At 42.4% G+C, this 16210-nt stretch overlaps 1 protein-coding gene across 3 annotated transcripts in view; it reads left to right on the top strand.

Moving 5' to 3' along the window:
• The window catches only part of tenm4 (teneurin transmembrane protein 4), a 124300-nt gene that overhangs the window by 44343 nt on the left and 63747 nt on the right, over positions 1–16210 (top strand). For all 3 annotated transcript variants that reach the window (XM_036536219.1, XM_036536218.1, XM_036536217.1), the window contains 4 exons: positions 6481–6645; positions 8463–8677; positions 10344–10554; positions 15096–15197. In XM_036536219.1, the coding sequence (XP_036392112.1) occupies positions 6481–6645; positions 8463–8677; positions 10344–10554; positions 15096–15197 (693 nt within the window). The remainder of the gene's footprint in view (positions 1–6480; positions 6646–8462; positions 8678–10343; positions 10555–15095; positions 15198–16210) is intronic.

The raw sequence follows: 16210 nt of genomic DNA, 5'->3' as shown, positions 1-16210 counted from the left end.
CTTATGATTCAGTGCCCGTTGGTGCAGTGCAGAAGGGAATGATTCAGTGCACCTGGTATCTCAACATACATGTTACAGTTAAAAATATACGCATTTAATACCAATCTCAAAAGTGAGCGCTATGTATCACAGTATACTCTTAAGAAAAGTGTTTATCAGTACAAATCCCAGAATAGAGGCAAAGGAGTAGGATCAACACTCAGACCAATCCCAGGAACCCAGTATCTCAGCCCGGAGTGGGCTGATAGATCCTAGTCAGGTGACCATTCATCTCTCGTGCTTCGGAAATGCAGGGTTCAGGCCTGAGAGGAAGGGAGAGAAAAAACCTACTCCGAGGAGAGCTATGCCTCACCCACTAAAATAGATAGCTTGTGCAAATGCCCTTTGCCAGAATCCACTGCTCGAAGCTGAGTGGCCTCGCCTGCAGCCAGCACTGTTCCCAGTTCTGCCATGTAATGTATTATGTAAGTGACATGTCTCTTATTTCATTTGCATCCGTGATTGTAAAGTGGCCTGGGGGCTGGCTGCCGTACCCTTTGTGTCCTCCATCTGTGATATTTAAACAATTATGCTGGATGGTTTCATCTTATATTATTTTGGCTAGTGGCATTTAATAGCAAATTATGCATACATTTATACAAATACACAGACATGTGTGACAAGAATGTATAACGTACTATGCAGGTCCGCTTCATATTTTGAGCTTACAATGTCATGAATGCCGTGCATGTGCTTAGCATATAAATAATTGCATCTTTAGATTTTCATCTCACTTGGAAGTGGAAATAAAATGGCATTGTATGCAACAGAAAATGAAACATTGAGTGGAAAAGCGGTTTCTCCATATCAGACAGTAATAAATTTGCATTATACAGCAAGTATGATAAAACTGTAATTTCTGCTTTTCCTTCAGGCTGATTTGGCTAAAGTGGAACGATTTTGTTCCAGAACCAGTCTAATGACTGCATTTCAGTTAAAGACAAATTTCTTTGCTTTCCATGTTTGGGCTATTAATATAACAATAAACTACATATATGGCTACACATGAGGATTTTGTTTTATTGAATGTATCAAGTGGCCCATCAGTTTGAGAGGCCTTAACTACTCAATGTAATTAGTTATATTTATTTGTTATGCGCGCGCGCACACAGATACACACTCACCTCAGAAGTTTGAGGGGAAAGAACATTGGAATGGTGAAAATAATGAACAATTCCATGTGCACTGACACACACACACACACACACACACACACACACACACACACACATACACACACACACCGTATCCCTTCGCACCTGAGGTAAACATGTTGGAAACCAGAACTCACCCCGAGATCTAGATTTTAAATCAGGAATGAGGGCCATATTTAATTAAGCGACAATGAAAAAAATATATTTAATTTCAAGTGCAATGAATTATTGAGGCCTGTAATTGGGAGCTCTGGCTGAGTTGTCTAATGAGCACAATTAAACTGTGTGACAGATGTTTTGACTTGCAACGTGCTCGTCTTGCTGCACGGACTCATTTTTAGCACGGAAAAGTTGGAGACACAGAAACTTGCCATTTTCTCTGCGGTGGTACTCTCATTAGTGCATTCATTATCCGCTCACCCTCATAAGGTCATCGAGATCCCCCCTGCGCTGCCTTCCTCTCACGCTGGGCACTCAAAGGCCAGAGTGCCTGCCACTTCACACGAAATTTCGCTGGGCTCAGAGAAGGGACCGCGTGCTACGTTCCAGCAGACGCCCTCACTGTAGCCCCTTTGTGAAACCTGTTTGTTTCTTAGTTATTCAGGGGGGAATTTGCATCATGCTTTACACTCGCATCCCTCTGTATCATCCTCGCATTTGATTATTGCTTAGAGTGCCCTGGTGTGCTCTTCGTGTGTAGGAGGGAGATGTTCCATGTGTTCTCCACTGGGAATTGTGCCTCCATAAAACGTAGACATTGACTCAATTGCAAGAGTCTATGCAATATATATATATATACCTGCACAGGAATGTTGATACCAGGGATGCATGGTGTAAAAGTAGGCCTACTCAGGCCAGTTTAAGATGCAAGCTTATAACTAAAATGAGCATGATTTTCTCTTAGGTGTCATTCATACATGCACAGAACTTTAGAAACAGAAGTGTTATTGCCAAGATCAAGCTTGCAGTTGGGAAGTGAAAAATGAAGTGAAAAATGGTGTAGCGCCTTTGATTTACTGACATTTATTCCTGCTGAGAATACACTTTTTTCCATTATTATGTTAGAAAAGCATTTTCATACTGCCGGGATACTTTAAAGAATTGGTCTTGCCAGTTTGGTCACAGAGAGTCACCAGAAAATTCAGACGGGTTTTTATGTGAAAAATCCAAAACAATGGGTAAAAACTGATGGAACATTTAAGCTTTTCTGAAGTTTTCCCCCCCGTGTCATTTTTGTCAGTGTGATGGTCCATTTCTAGATGTACGTAAAAGAATTTGTCCTGCGTGTGTACAACACATGCATATTTCATGGTCAGAATCCTTGGTAAGCTTTCTAATTACAGCATATGAGTCAGGCTTTCAGGAATCATCCAGGAAGTGAATGCAGATATGCATTATTTATGAGCAACACTTCAGCTACGACACCAGTTTCCAGGTGCCTTTCCTGTTTTAATGAATGTATCTTTGAATGGAAATATGGTTCATTCAAGCCATTTTCGTGTAAGGAATAATTTACCTATTAAAATATCCACATCACAAACCTGATAAATAGCACTGGTCCTTTAAAACAGTGAAGGACATTGTTTGTCCCTCATGCTCATTTTCATAAAAAATCTTGCTAACATGACAGTACAACAAAGGCACAAATAGTTCTTCTTTCCAGAATATTTCCTTGCCTACTTTCTTGAAATATCGATTTGAGTTACGGTGGGACTGCTATGGTTAAAAGTGCTGTTTTGATTTGCAAAGTCCGACAAAAGAGTTGTCGCTTGCACGACGGGTTCTTTCTGTTGGAGAGGTGCAAATGCAATTAGGTGTATAATGAGTGACCGAAGGCTGCCAGGTTCACAGCTCATCCATTCAAGTGTCTAAAAGGGATTAATTAGCCATATGCTTGCAAATGTGCATAGTCCACTTGCTGACAGATGAGTGCAGACAGACAATTCTCAAGCCAAACCAGGGTTTTAGGGTAGATTCTGTGGTTTGCTTTATGATGTTATTTTATTTCATCTCATGTGACAGTCTGGGATGTTGGAATTGTGTCAAAAAGCGTAGTAGTGTCCCTATTTGTGCTTTGTAGCACCGTTATTTCGGTACATTTTGGGCCCTCTTGAACTGAAGCTGGATTTGGCTGCTGAAACAGAGCACAGAGGTAATTGGGTACAGGCAGAGCAAGCACAATAATAGGCAAACTTCTTCTTGGATTGTGTAAGGACTGAGCAGCTACATCTAATTGGCACACAGCTCTGCCCAGTTTCCTGCCCAAAAGACCAGTGGCAGGAGAGCCCAGTGTGTGTTCCAGGTAAAACAGGCTTCCACTTCTTGTTTTACTCCTGAAGGTCAGTGGCTCCTACCTTGTGCCCGAGCCTGCTGTCTGTGCCGGCCATGTTCTCGTTAAAATTGCCTCGTTAGGTTTACACCTGTCTTTCTTTTGAGCACCCTCCAAAAGCAGGCCAGATCTTTCGTGGGTGGTGTGGAGGCAAAGAACTTTGGGAACCTGTAGGTGAATTTCAGAAAGCATTTCCAAAGCCATCTTTAACACTCCACATGGTGCAGATATTAAGGAGTGCCCTACTAAATTGCCAAGAACCAAAAGCCATTGTACAGAGTACACGTCATGCTCAGTTTTTTTCTTGGCAGAGGCTGACGTTTCCTGGTAGTGTTGGGAGAGTTTGGATCCAGTTAGATGAGAAATGGGCACAGCAGAAAAGAGATTACTTGGATACTAGCAATGAAACACTGCCCAATGCCTTTAATGCAAGTGTTCTGACAGCAGCAATGGACACCCCCCCCCAATCCTCCTGCATCTGTGGTTGATGTAGAGCTACAAATCAAAGGCAGCATCTTTGCTGAAGCCAACAAAATGACAATATGGGCAATCCAAGTCATCAGTCTCTCAGCTCAGCTTCCTTTGCCACATTTGATTCAAAAGCTGTTGAAGGGGGTGGCTTTGTTTTATTGTTTTCGTGTCTATTGTTTCATTGATACCCTTTCTTTCATCTGTAATTTCTGTGTACAACCACTCAAACCAAGGGCAAAAACTTATTCACAAAGAGAATGCAAAACATTTTGTCATGGAATCTGATTACAGAAAGATTCTGAAGGATTTTTTTTTTTTTGAAAACAGCTATTGATTTTGTTAGCTGGATAAAATTGCTTTCATCCTTTATTGCAGCCTTTATGAAAGGTCTCATAATTGGTCATGATATTTCAGGCCAGATATTTAGCAGTATTCCAGTTCAAGAATGGAAGTGTGCTGCAGTCTAGTGTGCCTGAAGGGTACCCATTGGAGAAGAACAATGCACTCCATTTAACCCAACAGGTTTGATCTGTAGACTGTCACAATAGAGCTATGGTTTTGATGTTTAGATTCTAAAAATTTAACCAGAGCAAGTAAAGATTTACTGATTCCCAAGGATCATTATCTGAATCACATGTAAAGCCAGGAATATGGTCCTTTAAGTGGTTCTTCTGAGTACAGCTAGGTAAAGCAATGAATGAAATGTCTGAACATGTAATGGTTTGCTGTGATTATTCTAAATTGGCTCATCTTTTGTAAACTTCCGCCACATACTTATTGCTGTTATCAATTCACAGAAGTACCTATCAAAACTTGCCAAATAAGCCTACCAGACCATTAGACACCATTGATTTTATGAACTGACCTGTTTAAAAATCCCCCTTTGCATACCTCTCTTTGTTTTATGTGTTGACATATTGTACACATAGTGTATTGCTGGAACATGAAGCAATGCAATTAACAAATTTGAAAACACTGCCACAAATGAATGAACATTGATTCAAGGCTGTAAAATTGCTGAAGCTTTGTGTTTCAGTCTCACGTTTCAGCATTAAAAACATTGTGTTTAGGCTATCTGTGTGTGTCTGGATAATGTATTTTGAAATGGTAAGTCACACAACAAAACAAATAAGCTTACATCTATATTTAGTATTGAGCCGAGTGGAAAAATCATTTTGCCTGAACTGTCAGCAGTGGCTGTCAGGGACTGGACTAAAAGGGTGCTTGGAACCTCAGTCATTTCTGTTACAATGGGGAGAGATGGAAAATGTATAAACACCAGCACATGTGTTGATGCAGAGACAAATGTGTCCCTTCAGCTCTAGCACTTTAAACCGGCTGCTAATTTCACACTTCATAATCAGTTTGCCTGGTTATTTACTAGAATGTTTTGGAGAGCTGGCAAGCTAATAGCTGTAATACGTTCGTGGTGCCTTTTTTTCTGCTGACAGGTGTATTCTGAGGGTAGCTCTTGCCTTGCTGGGCTTGTCTTGTCTGTACTCTTTCTGGTGATCCATCACGGTCAGCTCCTCCCCCTCCCTCCATTTTGCACTCCATCGTCCTGTCCCAGAGGCTGTTCCTTTTGTTGACCTAGTGAAACATTGGCGGCTCTTTCTCCAGCTTTAGCGTTCAACACCATTGCTTTCCTGCTGACTTGATCATTTCATTGTCTCCCCAGCCTCGGTGGGAATTAGTTAGGTAATAGGGATGAGAAGAAAGGAGTCACCCTGCAGCTTTTTTCTCCTCAGGGTCTGGGGGCTCGGTGCCAACCCCCTACACACACAGTCCCCATCACACAACTAGTCTGGTAGCACAGCACTTTTATTTTCTTTTGAGGTTGATGATTCCTTTAACTTCTTGTTGAGTCAGCACTTAAAACACATTTCTTTAACCATTAAACATCTGAGGTGTGTTTATGTATGTATGTGTGTGTCAGTGCACATGGAGTGGTTCATTACTTGCACCATTCCAATGTGCTTTCCCCTCAAACTTCTGAGGTGTGTGTGTGTGTGTGTCTGTCTGTCTGTCTGTCTGTCTGTGTCTGTGTGTCTCTGTGTCTGCGTGTGAATTTTTCATTATTTGCTTTTCATTATTTCATTATTTGCACGTCTGAGGTGATGCTACTTGCTCAAAATCCAATCCCTGTGCCAATGTTCAAACCACAAAGAAGGTTTCATCAGAGATTGCTGTCATTTGGGGTGTGGCTCTGTGAGGGTGTGGCTCAGTAGCAGCAGTGAATTATCATTAGCTTTGCTTTAATCATCTTGGTGTGGGATTTTGAAGAGGTTTAAAATGATAAAATAGATAACATTTATCTGATGAAAAATTGAACCAGGCCTGAAGAAGTTGCTTGTTGAAGGCTGTCCTGGAGTCAGGCAAGGACAAACAGGCTCCGGATGACTGTCGTTGCCCACCGCCATCGACATTAAAACCTGTGCCTTTGATCGATGGTGGAAGTAACAAGGTGTCTTTGGGGTTTTGTTACAGTCATGCGCCTCTTCGGGCTGAACTGGCACCTGCAGCCCATGCAGAGACAGATGTACCAGTTGGCAGAGACTAGCGACGGTGGCTCACCCACCCCCACGGACCTGGTCCTGCCACCGCTAGGGAACACGGGCCTGGAGGTTCCTGACCGAAGGGGCAAGGAGGATGGTAAGCAGCCGCCTCTACCTTCCATCGACTTTCTGTCTGGTCACATATAGACAGAGGTGCTTGTATTCAGTTATGCCACTTCAGCTCCCTGTTCAACGCAAGCATCATGTCCAGAAGTTAAAGGATGCTTGCGTGTAGAAAATGGTCAAAGCAAAGTTGAGAGTTCAGGGAGGAGGATTTGGGAGCTGTTGTGGCCGCAATTGTTGGTCCCAGCTTTCAACACATCCTAGGGGAGTTGCTCCAGCACAGCAGGGACATTTTAGAAACAACTTCGTAATGATAATGGCTGAACCCACACGGACTCGCCCTTCTGCTTAAAGCAAATTGCAGGCCTTTGTAATGGAACTGACAAATTTTGCTCTCCGTCAAATCCCTCTTTTGAAAAGTCATAACGATTTGTCGTCTGCTGCTGCGTTGCGGCTCACTCCCAAGGCTCCCTCCTCATTGTAATCCAGTGAGAAAGTGTGGGAAGTTGCTGTGAGTGGAATAATATTGTTTGTTTGCGGAGCAAAAATCGGGCAGCTTTGAGGATTCTGTTTCTGGGGGCTGGAGGCGGATTACCAGTCATGTACCCTCTGAAACCGGACATGTTCCTTTTCATCTTCTGATTTGGACTCCGCTCCTGGCAGCAGAAGAAAGCATGCACCAGCCCTGGAGTACCCCAGAACAGAGTTGAAAAGTTTGTCCACCCCAACTCGTGAACAAATGTTCCCAATTTAACCACTCTGTTCATAGTAGACAGCAGGCAAAGGTGAGGGATCGCACACCATTACCATAGGGATGAATGCCAGGGTTGTCTGTCTCATATACCAGACTGCAGAAAGTTTGTGTAAACAGTGGTAGCAGCAAACTGAGGCCTTTGTCAAACTGTCTGCGTGAGTGGCAGGGGTTGTTGAAAGGAAATCAATAGCAATGGCTTTCTAATTCTGCCTGACAGTGTAGCATTGTCAACAACAATGCAGCAAATCAATCTATGTTGTGTCCACACACACTCAAACACATACACACACAGACACACACACACTTTTGTTTTTATGTCCACCTTTCTGTGTGTGACTTGCTAAACTGACATTTTTCCATCAAATTACATATAGTCACTTCACATCACTTCAACACTGTATGCTGGTCATCTTTTGCATTACTTGTTTCATTGAAGTGCATGCAATGTTTGACCCAAATCTAGCTGTGACATACTGCAGATTAGAGATTTTTGTCATTTGAGTAGCTGAAGAAGAAAAACGTATTCTATCCCAGATTCAGAATGATTCAATTTTGAACAGGTTATCAAAGGTAGGTGAGCATGAATGCCCAATGTCCTCAGATAGTGCTGTATACATTAGAATTGATCGGCTGTTGAAAAGTGCACACTGCCATCTGCCGTGGTGTGTGTGCAGCTTAGTGCCAAGTCTGTCTGAAAATGCTGTTAGCACTGTTATGTTCATCTCCAGGTAATAGAAATCATTGCTGAAATTGGCCTCTCTGCATTGGATAGCAGATGTAGACATGTCCATAGGGGTCTGACTCGGTGGAGAGTGAAACCATGCCATGTGTTCCCTGATGCTTGTGGGGAAATATCAGAATTTCATAATAAAATAATCAATTTATGACTGAGGGAAAAATGTAGGGCCTTTATTTTATTGTGTCGATAATGAGAGGGATGATTTGCAGCTGCATGTGTGTCTGCGTGTGTGTCTGTGTCTGTGTGTGTAGCGATGTGCTGTACATACACATTTTTGAATGGTCCCTCTCATCACTGATACCCATGAGTTGTAATCATATATAATACATATGTAATCCAATGTGTGTGCGCGATGCAGGGAAACTGGATGGCTTGTTCCCAGACGACAGCTTTATAGACATGGGCGAGATTGACGTGGGACGCAAGGTGGCCCAGCAGATCCCCCCTGGGATATTCTGGAGGTCCCAGGTTTTTGTTGACCACCCCATGTACCTCAAATTCAACGTGTCTCTGAGCAAGGGTGCCTTGGTGGGAATCTATGGAAGGAGAGGTCTGCCTCCATCACACACGCAGGTGAGAAGGCGTGATGAGGGTGGTTCAGGGGACGTCCCCATTGATAAAGCCTCAAATCAAACTGGTGTACATGTGTTCTAGACCTGTGTTTATGACCTTTAACATCCTTGCATGAAAGATCTTTTTAAGTTTTTTTTTTCCTAATCCTAGCTTTGGGTACCGCCAGTTGTGCTGTTGTGTGTTCTTTTTTTTTTCTTGACATTTTTCTTTTTTTTCTCATCTAAAATGTTTAAAAGCCTTGCATTGTTGATTTAATTCCTACAACAGTGTAATGAATCAGAAAGCATCTAGCTAATTTGAGTAATAATGAGAAAAAGACTTTTTGTGAAGAGCAGACTTAGAAGAGGATTACTTGAGGGAATAATGATTATTGCATTTTTGCCAGAGGGGACCCAGTTAGTAGAGTGTGTTAGAATTGTTATGAAATACAGAAAACATTTTATTGCACACTTAACTGACCTTATCCTTAGATGGTAGTTAGTATTGCAAGTGCAGCAGGGGGGAGGGGGGATTTGTACCTCTTCAACAAATTACTTATTAATAAAAAAATAACTTGAAGAAGTTGAACATTGAAATGACATGTACAAACACTTCCAAAAAATGCACTACATCAGTTAAACAGTTAAATCTGTAGACATAAAATCAACATCAGCAGTTATCCACTTTATCAAACTAATTTATCAACAGAAGTTTGAGCAAAGGCCAGCTAAGCCAATGCTCTACCCAGGGCCAGAATTAGAAAACACTGTCTCAAAGCACATTCATGAATAAATAGAATAAGGAAATGTTGTCTTCACGCATCTCCCTAGAGCTGAATCTGCATAATTCTCAAAATTTATGTCATTTTATATCTTAATCTTACATCTGTATCGATTCTCACAAGCTAATGTACAGTAAGTGAGCATGCATTGAGTGGAGCAAATGAACCAAGTGAATGATATTAATGGCAAGCTTTCTCTACTGGTACATGGCTTTGGGGACATAATTTCATCTTGCTCTTTAGGCATATATTTGTTGGTATTTATAAATTCCAGCACACATGGTGGTTCTGCCCTAAGCTGTGTATTTGTATTGAACTTAAATGGAAGAATTCATCATTGCCCTTTATTCAAGTGTGTCATTAGATTTCATGCTTTACTCAATATCAATGAATTATACATATTCAGACAGATGTCATCAATACAACAGTGCCTGATTTAGCAATAACAAGAAAAAACAATAGAAGTCATTACAGGAACTATGCAATTTTTGGGGGGGGTCGTCTGGCATTTTTTTCATACCTTATACAATATATCTCACTGTTTTAGTCTCAAACAGATATCAATACATTTATAAAGCATCTGTTGTACTGTATTTACTCTCGTCTCTTATGCAAGACGGTAATATGTGCAAATGTTATTTTGCACTTGTCTTTGTTATTGCCTTTGTTTATCTCGTAGGCATACGTGGTCTGAAAATATTTCTTGACAAATGTCACAGATTTTATATTGAAGCATTTTTGTGTACAGCTTACCCTAAGCCTGATATAAAAATGCTGAGCAAATTTCCAGATGCTGCTCGCTTTCAGTGACAGTACAGAGTCAATACAGTACGTCTGCAGAGAGTGGTCAGCCTTCAGTTTTCAATGTCAGCCTGAAGGATGTCTGTGGTCCTCTTTGTTGTGCAGTTTGATTTTGTGGAGCTGCTGGATGGCCGACGGCTGCTGGCCCCAGAAGTCCGCGGTCTGGAGGGCCCTCAGAGTCAGCAGCGCGGTCTGGCGCCTGTCACCAACCACGACACAGGCTTCATCCAGTACATGGACTCGGGCATCTGGCACCTGGCGGTCTACAATGACGGCAAAGAGACCGAGCAGATCTCCTTCATCACCACAGCAATAGGTGGGCTTCATGTTTCTGGGAGGCACCAGCTGATCCAGCATCCCAGTCGGCTCCGGTGGCTATTTCTGACCATTGTGTATGGTTCAAGGTTTTCATCTGTACCCAATTTAAAGATGTGCTTTCACATCAAGGAAGGATGGGCACATTGCGATATAAAATTCAAAACGCCTAATTAAATGAGATATTTAGTCTATTTGTGCCCAAAACAGATAACTTATGTGCAGAAAAGTGCTCATGAAATCAATGTTTGGGTGTTGTAACCGTCAGTGTTACATGGTATTTACATGGTGCACTCACGTTGCTTTAAAGTTCTGAGGCATGTGTGGTAATGATGCAATAGGTCAGTCATCTTTTTAAAGAAGTAAATGGCAAAGCTACGCACATAAGCAGGTTAGAGGAGAGTATTATACTGAACATTTAAATTGCCCTGGAATTCTCATTTTCAGTTGATAGTGCACTATTACCATAGGTGTGTGGAGCTGCATATGTTTTCTGCATTTTTTAGAGCTTGTAATGCTGCTGTGCCATTTCAATGTGTGTGTTTGTACTCCACTACTCATGCCCTGTGATTCAACTTCAGTTCAACTACTTCAATTGCCTTGTGTAAAAAATAATGATTTTCCATGGCTACCTCTTTCTAAATAAGCAGCTTCAGATGTCTTTTTCAGGCAAGTATTGCGGAGGTGACTTCTCTTAGTATATTCTTTAGGAAGTGCTGATTTGTTTACTTAAAGATCAGTTGATGACTGCTGGTTTATAAGGGCAGGTGTAAGAAACCCTGATTGAATTTGTAGAGACGCAGGAGGTGTAAGGCTGCACAGAGACTGGAGCTGGGTGCCATCTTCTTTTGCATTTTTTTTTTTTTATTTGAACGCTCTTGGTCCACGAATTGGTGACAGTACTGTGCGAAGCAGCAGTTCAGCGTAAAATCAAAAGCTAACCTCTTTCGCACTCCAGCAAAAGATGCCTTTTTTCCAGCTTTGACCCGCTATCAGAGCTGCCCTCACACCACTGTGAAAAGGGTCCGCTGGCAGCCCACCTGGCACTGTGCCAGCTTTTTGAAGTCTGATTTCATTCTCCCTCTGAGGTGATTTGTAGAGAGCTTCAAACACCGGGTGGCTTAGCAATCACAGAGGCCAACATTTGCGGCACTACATTGAGTACGAAGTCTTCCTGTTTGTTGGATTAACAACATGCCTCAATCTACATACTCAGAAGCTGCTGTCACCCTTGCCTTCTTGCAGCTTCTTACAGCCTCGACTAGAAAGGCATATCTGCATTTCACTCAGATGCAGTGTCAACTGATAACTGTCGTAAGGCCCTGTGTGCAAACAACGCTGCATCAGTGCGGGGTCATCGGTACAGGTTCTTTTGCTGTTTATGCAGGAAAGCAGAAGTGAGAAGTAAAATATGTGACCAGTGAGATTTAAAATGTTGGGCTGGTGGTGTTAACCAAAAGAGAAGCCTCTGTTATATCTGTCAAAAAATAGAACACAGCCACCTGGTTCAGCAGTGTGATGGTAGGATATGTGGGGCCCAGGCAGACGCATTGACTTATGCCTGAACCTATATTTATAATAAAATACTATTTTCAGCTCTTTGCTTCTGCGCTCAGCTGAGTGTCAGTTTCCTTCTTGCCAGTTTGGATTCGGCAACGAGGAGGAGCAGTGGCTATGTACTCCATCAGTGAAGCCACTTTCAAACAAGCCAAGAGATCGCTCAGGGTTGACTGTGAGGGCCACTGTCTGAAGGGTTCAGTCTTAGGCCATAAAACTGTGTGATGTAGCACAAGTGGACCAAATTGTTTATCTCCTGTAACACCAGACTGTAACATATTTAGTCACTGATCTCTGCCTTTGTTGGCTTGGATAGGAGCTGATTAGGTCAGAGTGTAGCTCAGAGGGAGCCAGAGAGGACATGTTTCTGTTTTTGGAAATGGGTCGTCTGAACAATGCCCTGAATAAATGAATAATTGACTAAATTGTATGGCGTTTTGGAAGATATCAGAGCGTTGTTTTGGAGGAGACTGCTTTTCAAGCTTGCTAATACTATATGTTGTGTTGTTTATTTATTTACTTTTGTACTAGATTATTGAAAAAAAAATATTTGGAGTCAGAACTCATTGCTTTTTAATAGTTCTATGATCTATTTTCTAAGAATAAGACTGGCATTTCAAAAGCATCATTGTCCCTCAACCTCATCCAAATGAATCTTTTTTTAATAGACGCATGTTGTCTTGTACTTTTAGGTTAAATGAACAAAAAGCAGCTGTGACGCTTCATCTAGTCTTCTGCTGAATTTGCGTGCCTCAGACCAGCAGCAATTAATGGAACGGGGAAAGGGAGCGATTGCATTTGATTGCGTGCGGCAACTCGTGTCATGGTGACGGACCCCCGGCCGTCCACGGTTGTTTCCGGCAGGCTGGTTCCCGCACAGCCCGCCGTAACGGAAAGCAGCTCTCTGCCTTGCTGCGGCCGTCCGCCTCTTCGCTAACGCGGCTTTCACGCGTGCCCTCCCCTGCACACGCATCCTACAGTGGCTCTCTGAGGGGAATTTTTTTAGGCCCTGCCGCTTGGCCCGGGTCCGATTTCAACAACGGCGCTCCGCGTCCTCATGGGCGCTCGGACTGCGGCTGACGAGGGTGCACTGATGCACGCGGCTTTGTTCTCCTTCCATGCGATAGGGGGCTCAACAGAGGGCTTTAGTTTCCTCCCACATGAAAGGCAGCGGTCACTCTTGTATTTGAATGCAAGGAAGAAATAAATGAGAATCTGGCCCAGGCCAAAAAAAGCAATTAATCTGAATGTGTTTTTAGGATTTTATCATAGATAAAATTGTGCTATTGTAACAGTGGATGTTTTAAGACCTGATAGATTTTTTTTTTTTTGTGGCACATTTGATTCTGTTGCTCTGGAGCTCAGTGTTTAATTAAACTTGTAACCCCCAAACAAATGAGGGTGGAAAGGGTTGTCAGGAGTTCTGTTCTGTTCTGTTCTGTTTCAAATAATTGAAGATGACATGAACAACTGGGTTTCAGCCAGTTTCTCCATAGATAAATCCTAGAACTGCATTGCTGATGCTCATTTAGTGCACACGTGTGGACACGCATGTGTCTTGTGGGTTGATGTATAATCAATGGACTTATATTATTTCCATTTTCTTAATGGAAGGTGGTGGGATAATTATGCTTTACTTATACAAGGAGGCTTGATGCTATGCAGGAGGGGTCTGCCAAATACAGTATTGACAGGAGCTTCTGTGGGGAAAACATTTGTGTGGCTGAGTCCTTCGAGCGTGTAAATCTTCACACCAGAGTGTATGGGCCAGTTCCTCTCCTGGGCAGATTTGCTGGTAGTTGGATTCAGTGTCTCCTCTACATGCCCATGTGTTGTGCATCTTTACGGTCCAGAAAGAGCGAAAGACAGGAAGAAAAGAAAATCCTTCCTCCAGGGTTCAGAAAGGAAGAGTTTTGACTTACATCTCCCGTTCCTTGTAAACAGGGATTACCATTTGGGAGATTGGTGTGTGGCTGCAGGTAGTATTTCAAGCGCTGTTGATCAGGCATCGAACATGTGTAAATTTGTTTTGAAACAGATGGAATTTTGCGCAAAAACATTTCAAACAGTGACTTGATGGTCTGGTTCGTGTAGAACCCTGAAGTTGATTTCACATTTTGCATCCTCCAGCAAGGGATGGATTTGCATGCTGAAAGGGTCCGTGAAAAGGTATTTGGGGCGGGGGGCGGGGGGGGGGGGGGGGCACAGAAAAACACCGCTGTGCCTCCAGCCTCCAATCCACTTTTCCCCCGACTGTAACATGAGACTCACACCAGGAATCATTCCTGCATAATTGTACTTGTGGGAGGAAATTCAAATGGCAGGCCCCTGCAGCTTCTGACCCTCTGTCACATTTCTAGCCCTTTGTCAAACACAAAAGCCGCTTTGTTCCACAAGCTCTACCCGGGAGCGGGAGCAGCCTGTAGGCAATGGACAGGAATGAATCTCATTCAGTGGGATCTCGCGTTTCACTCTCCGACTCATTAGATTATAGAGCTGTGTTGTGGATTGTAAGGAAAAATTGAACACCTGTCCATCTAATGACATGCATTGGCAGTGCTTTCAAACACATTTATTTAAGTGGATTCTTAACACCTAAACTAATTAATGCTTATCAACTTCAGGGTGGTAGGGAAGATGTCAGAGCTCATGCTCTGATTTCTAAGTGGAAACGTTTTCAGAAGGATTAGCTGAACTCATGGAGATCATATCCTTTTCTTGCTTAACGATTGCATTGCATACAGATAGCCATAGACATGTTGTCCTTCCACGTTTAAAATACAGCAATTTGACAGCCGTTACATGCCCAGAACAAATAGCCTAAACTTGCTGAAGGCAGCAGTCTGCCATCACACCCCTGTTACAGTGACAAGACCGGTGTCAACATTAGCAAATAAGTCACTTTATTTCTGGATATAGATTTTAAGTGTGAATAACACCTCTTACACCTCTGATGTAGCTTGTCCCTTGTTTGTGGTCTTCCAGATTCCATTGACGACTGCCCCAGCAACTGCTTTGGGAACGGGGAATGTGTGTCTGGAACCTGCCACTGCTTTTTAGGGTTCCGGGGGCCGGACTGTGGAAGAGGTGAGCTAAAGTCTCCCTTTTTTGTGGCCCTTCCCTCTGACTAGAGAGTGGCCTCCATGTTTCTTGGGTCTCAGGCCCTGACTGTCTTTAGTGTATAAAAATAAGTGTTATTAAATGTTTTAAACATTGTAAGTGTTTTTTAGGATTGCTATTGAAATTCAAGTGATCTTAGTTACTTAACTTCTCAGTTGCTGGGTCTCACATACTTGACTTTACATTGCTTTCCTGAACATTAAACACTCGTTAGATATAAATGTGAAATGGTGAATAAATATATATACTCCTACACAAATAATGAGGACATAGCACTGTCTGTTGACATATTCACTTTTCATTTTTAACCATTGCTTGTTTGAAGATGCCTTGAATTCTACAGAGAAAAGAGAATGAAGGCAAAGTCTAGGTACCCAAAATAGCATGCTGTCCTGTCTGAATTTTAGAACAGCAATCACTATATCACTCTCACAGAATTCATCCTCATTTTTTATTTACTCTTTATTTATCCTTTGAGGGGAAGGTTATGCCAACACATTACAGATTACTCCTGTGAAAGTTTGAATCTTTAACACATGGCCATATTAAGGGTCTGCTATTATTCATTTTTGGCCTAGTCCCCCTTTAGTCCTGGCTCACCAAGCCATCTGTTGTACAGTTGATGTGATTGATCTGTGCCACATTGATTTTCTCCCTTCCAGTTCAGCAGGTTTCAATATGGTCATCAATTTAAAAAGCCATCCTTCTGAAAAGATACCTGCTTTCCTGCAGGCCTTCATCTCTGTGTGCCTGTGTCACATGTCACACTTCTAAAAACAGATTTAATCACGTCTCCGCAGGAGTGACAATTTCCTCTTCTTTGCTCACAGATCATCTGTAAATAAACGTGCATTAAATATTTATGAGGAATTTAAGGTGCCGGATCTTCAGAGCATTCTTTTTCTTCTCCGCCAAAAAAAAATACAGCAAAATCAGCTCACAACACCGTGTTCAAAAACAAGAAATGCGGCTTTTTCACA

Source organism: Megalops cyprinoides, chromosome 9 (assembly GCF_013368585.1).
Source record: "Megalops cyprinoides isolate fMegCyp1 chromosome 9, fMegCyp1.pri, whole genome shotgun sequence".
Lineage (NCBI taxonomy): Eukaryota > Metazoa > Chordata > Actinopteri > Elopiformes > Megalopidae > Megalops > Megalops cyprinoides.
Note: the sequence above shows the minus strand (reverse complement) of the source record. Positions and strands in the feature narration are given on the sequence as shown.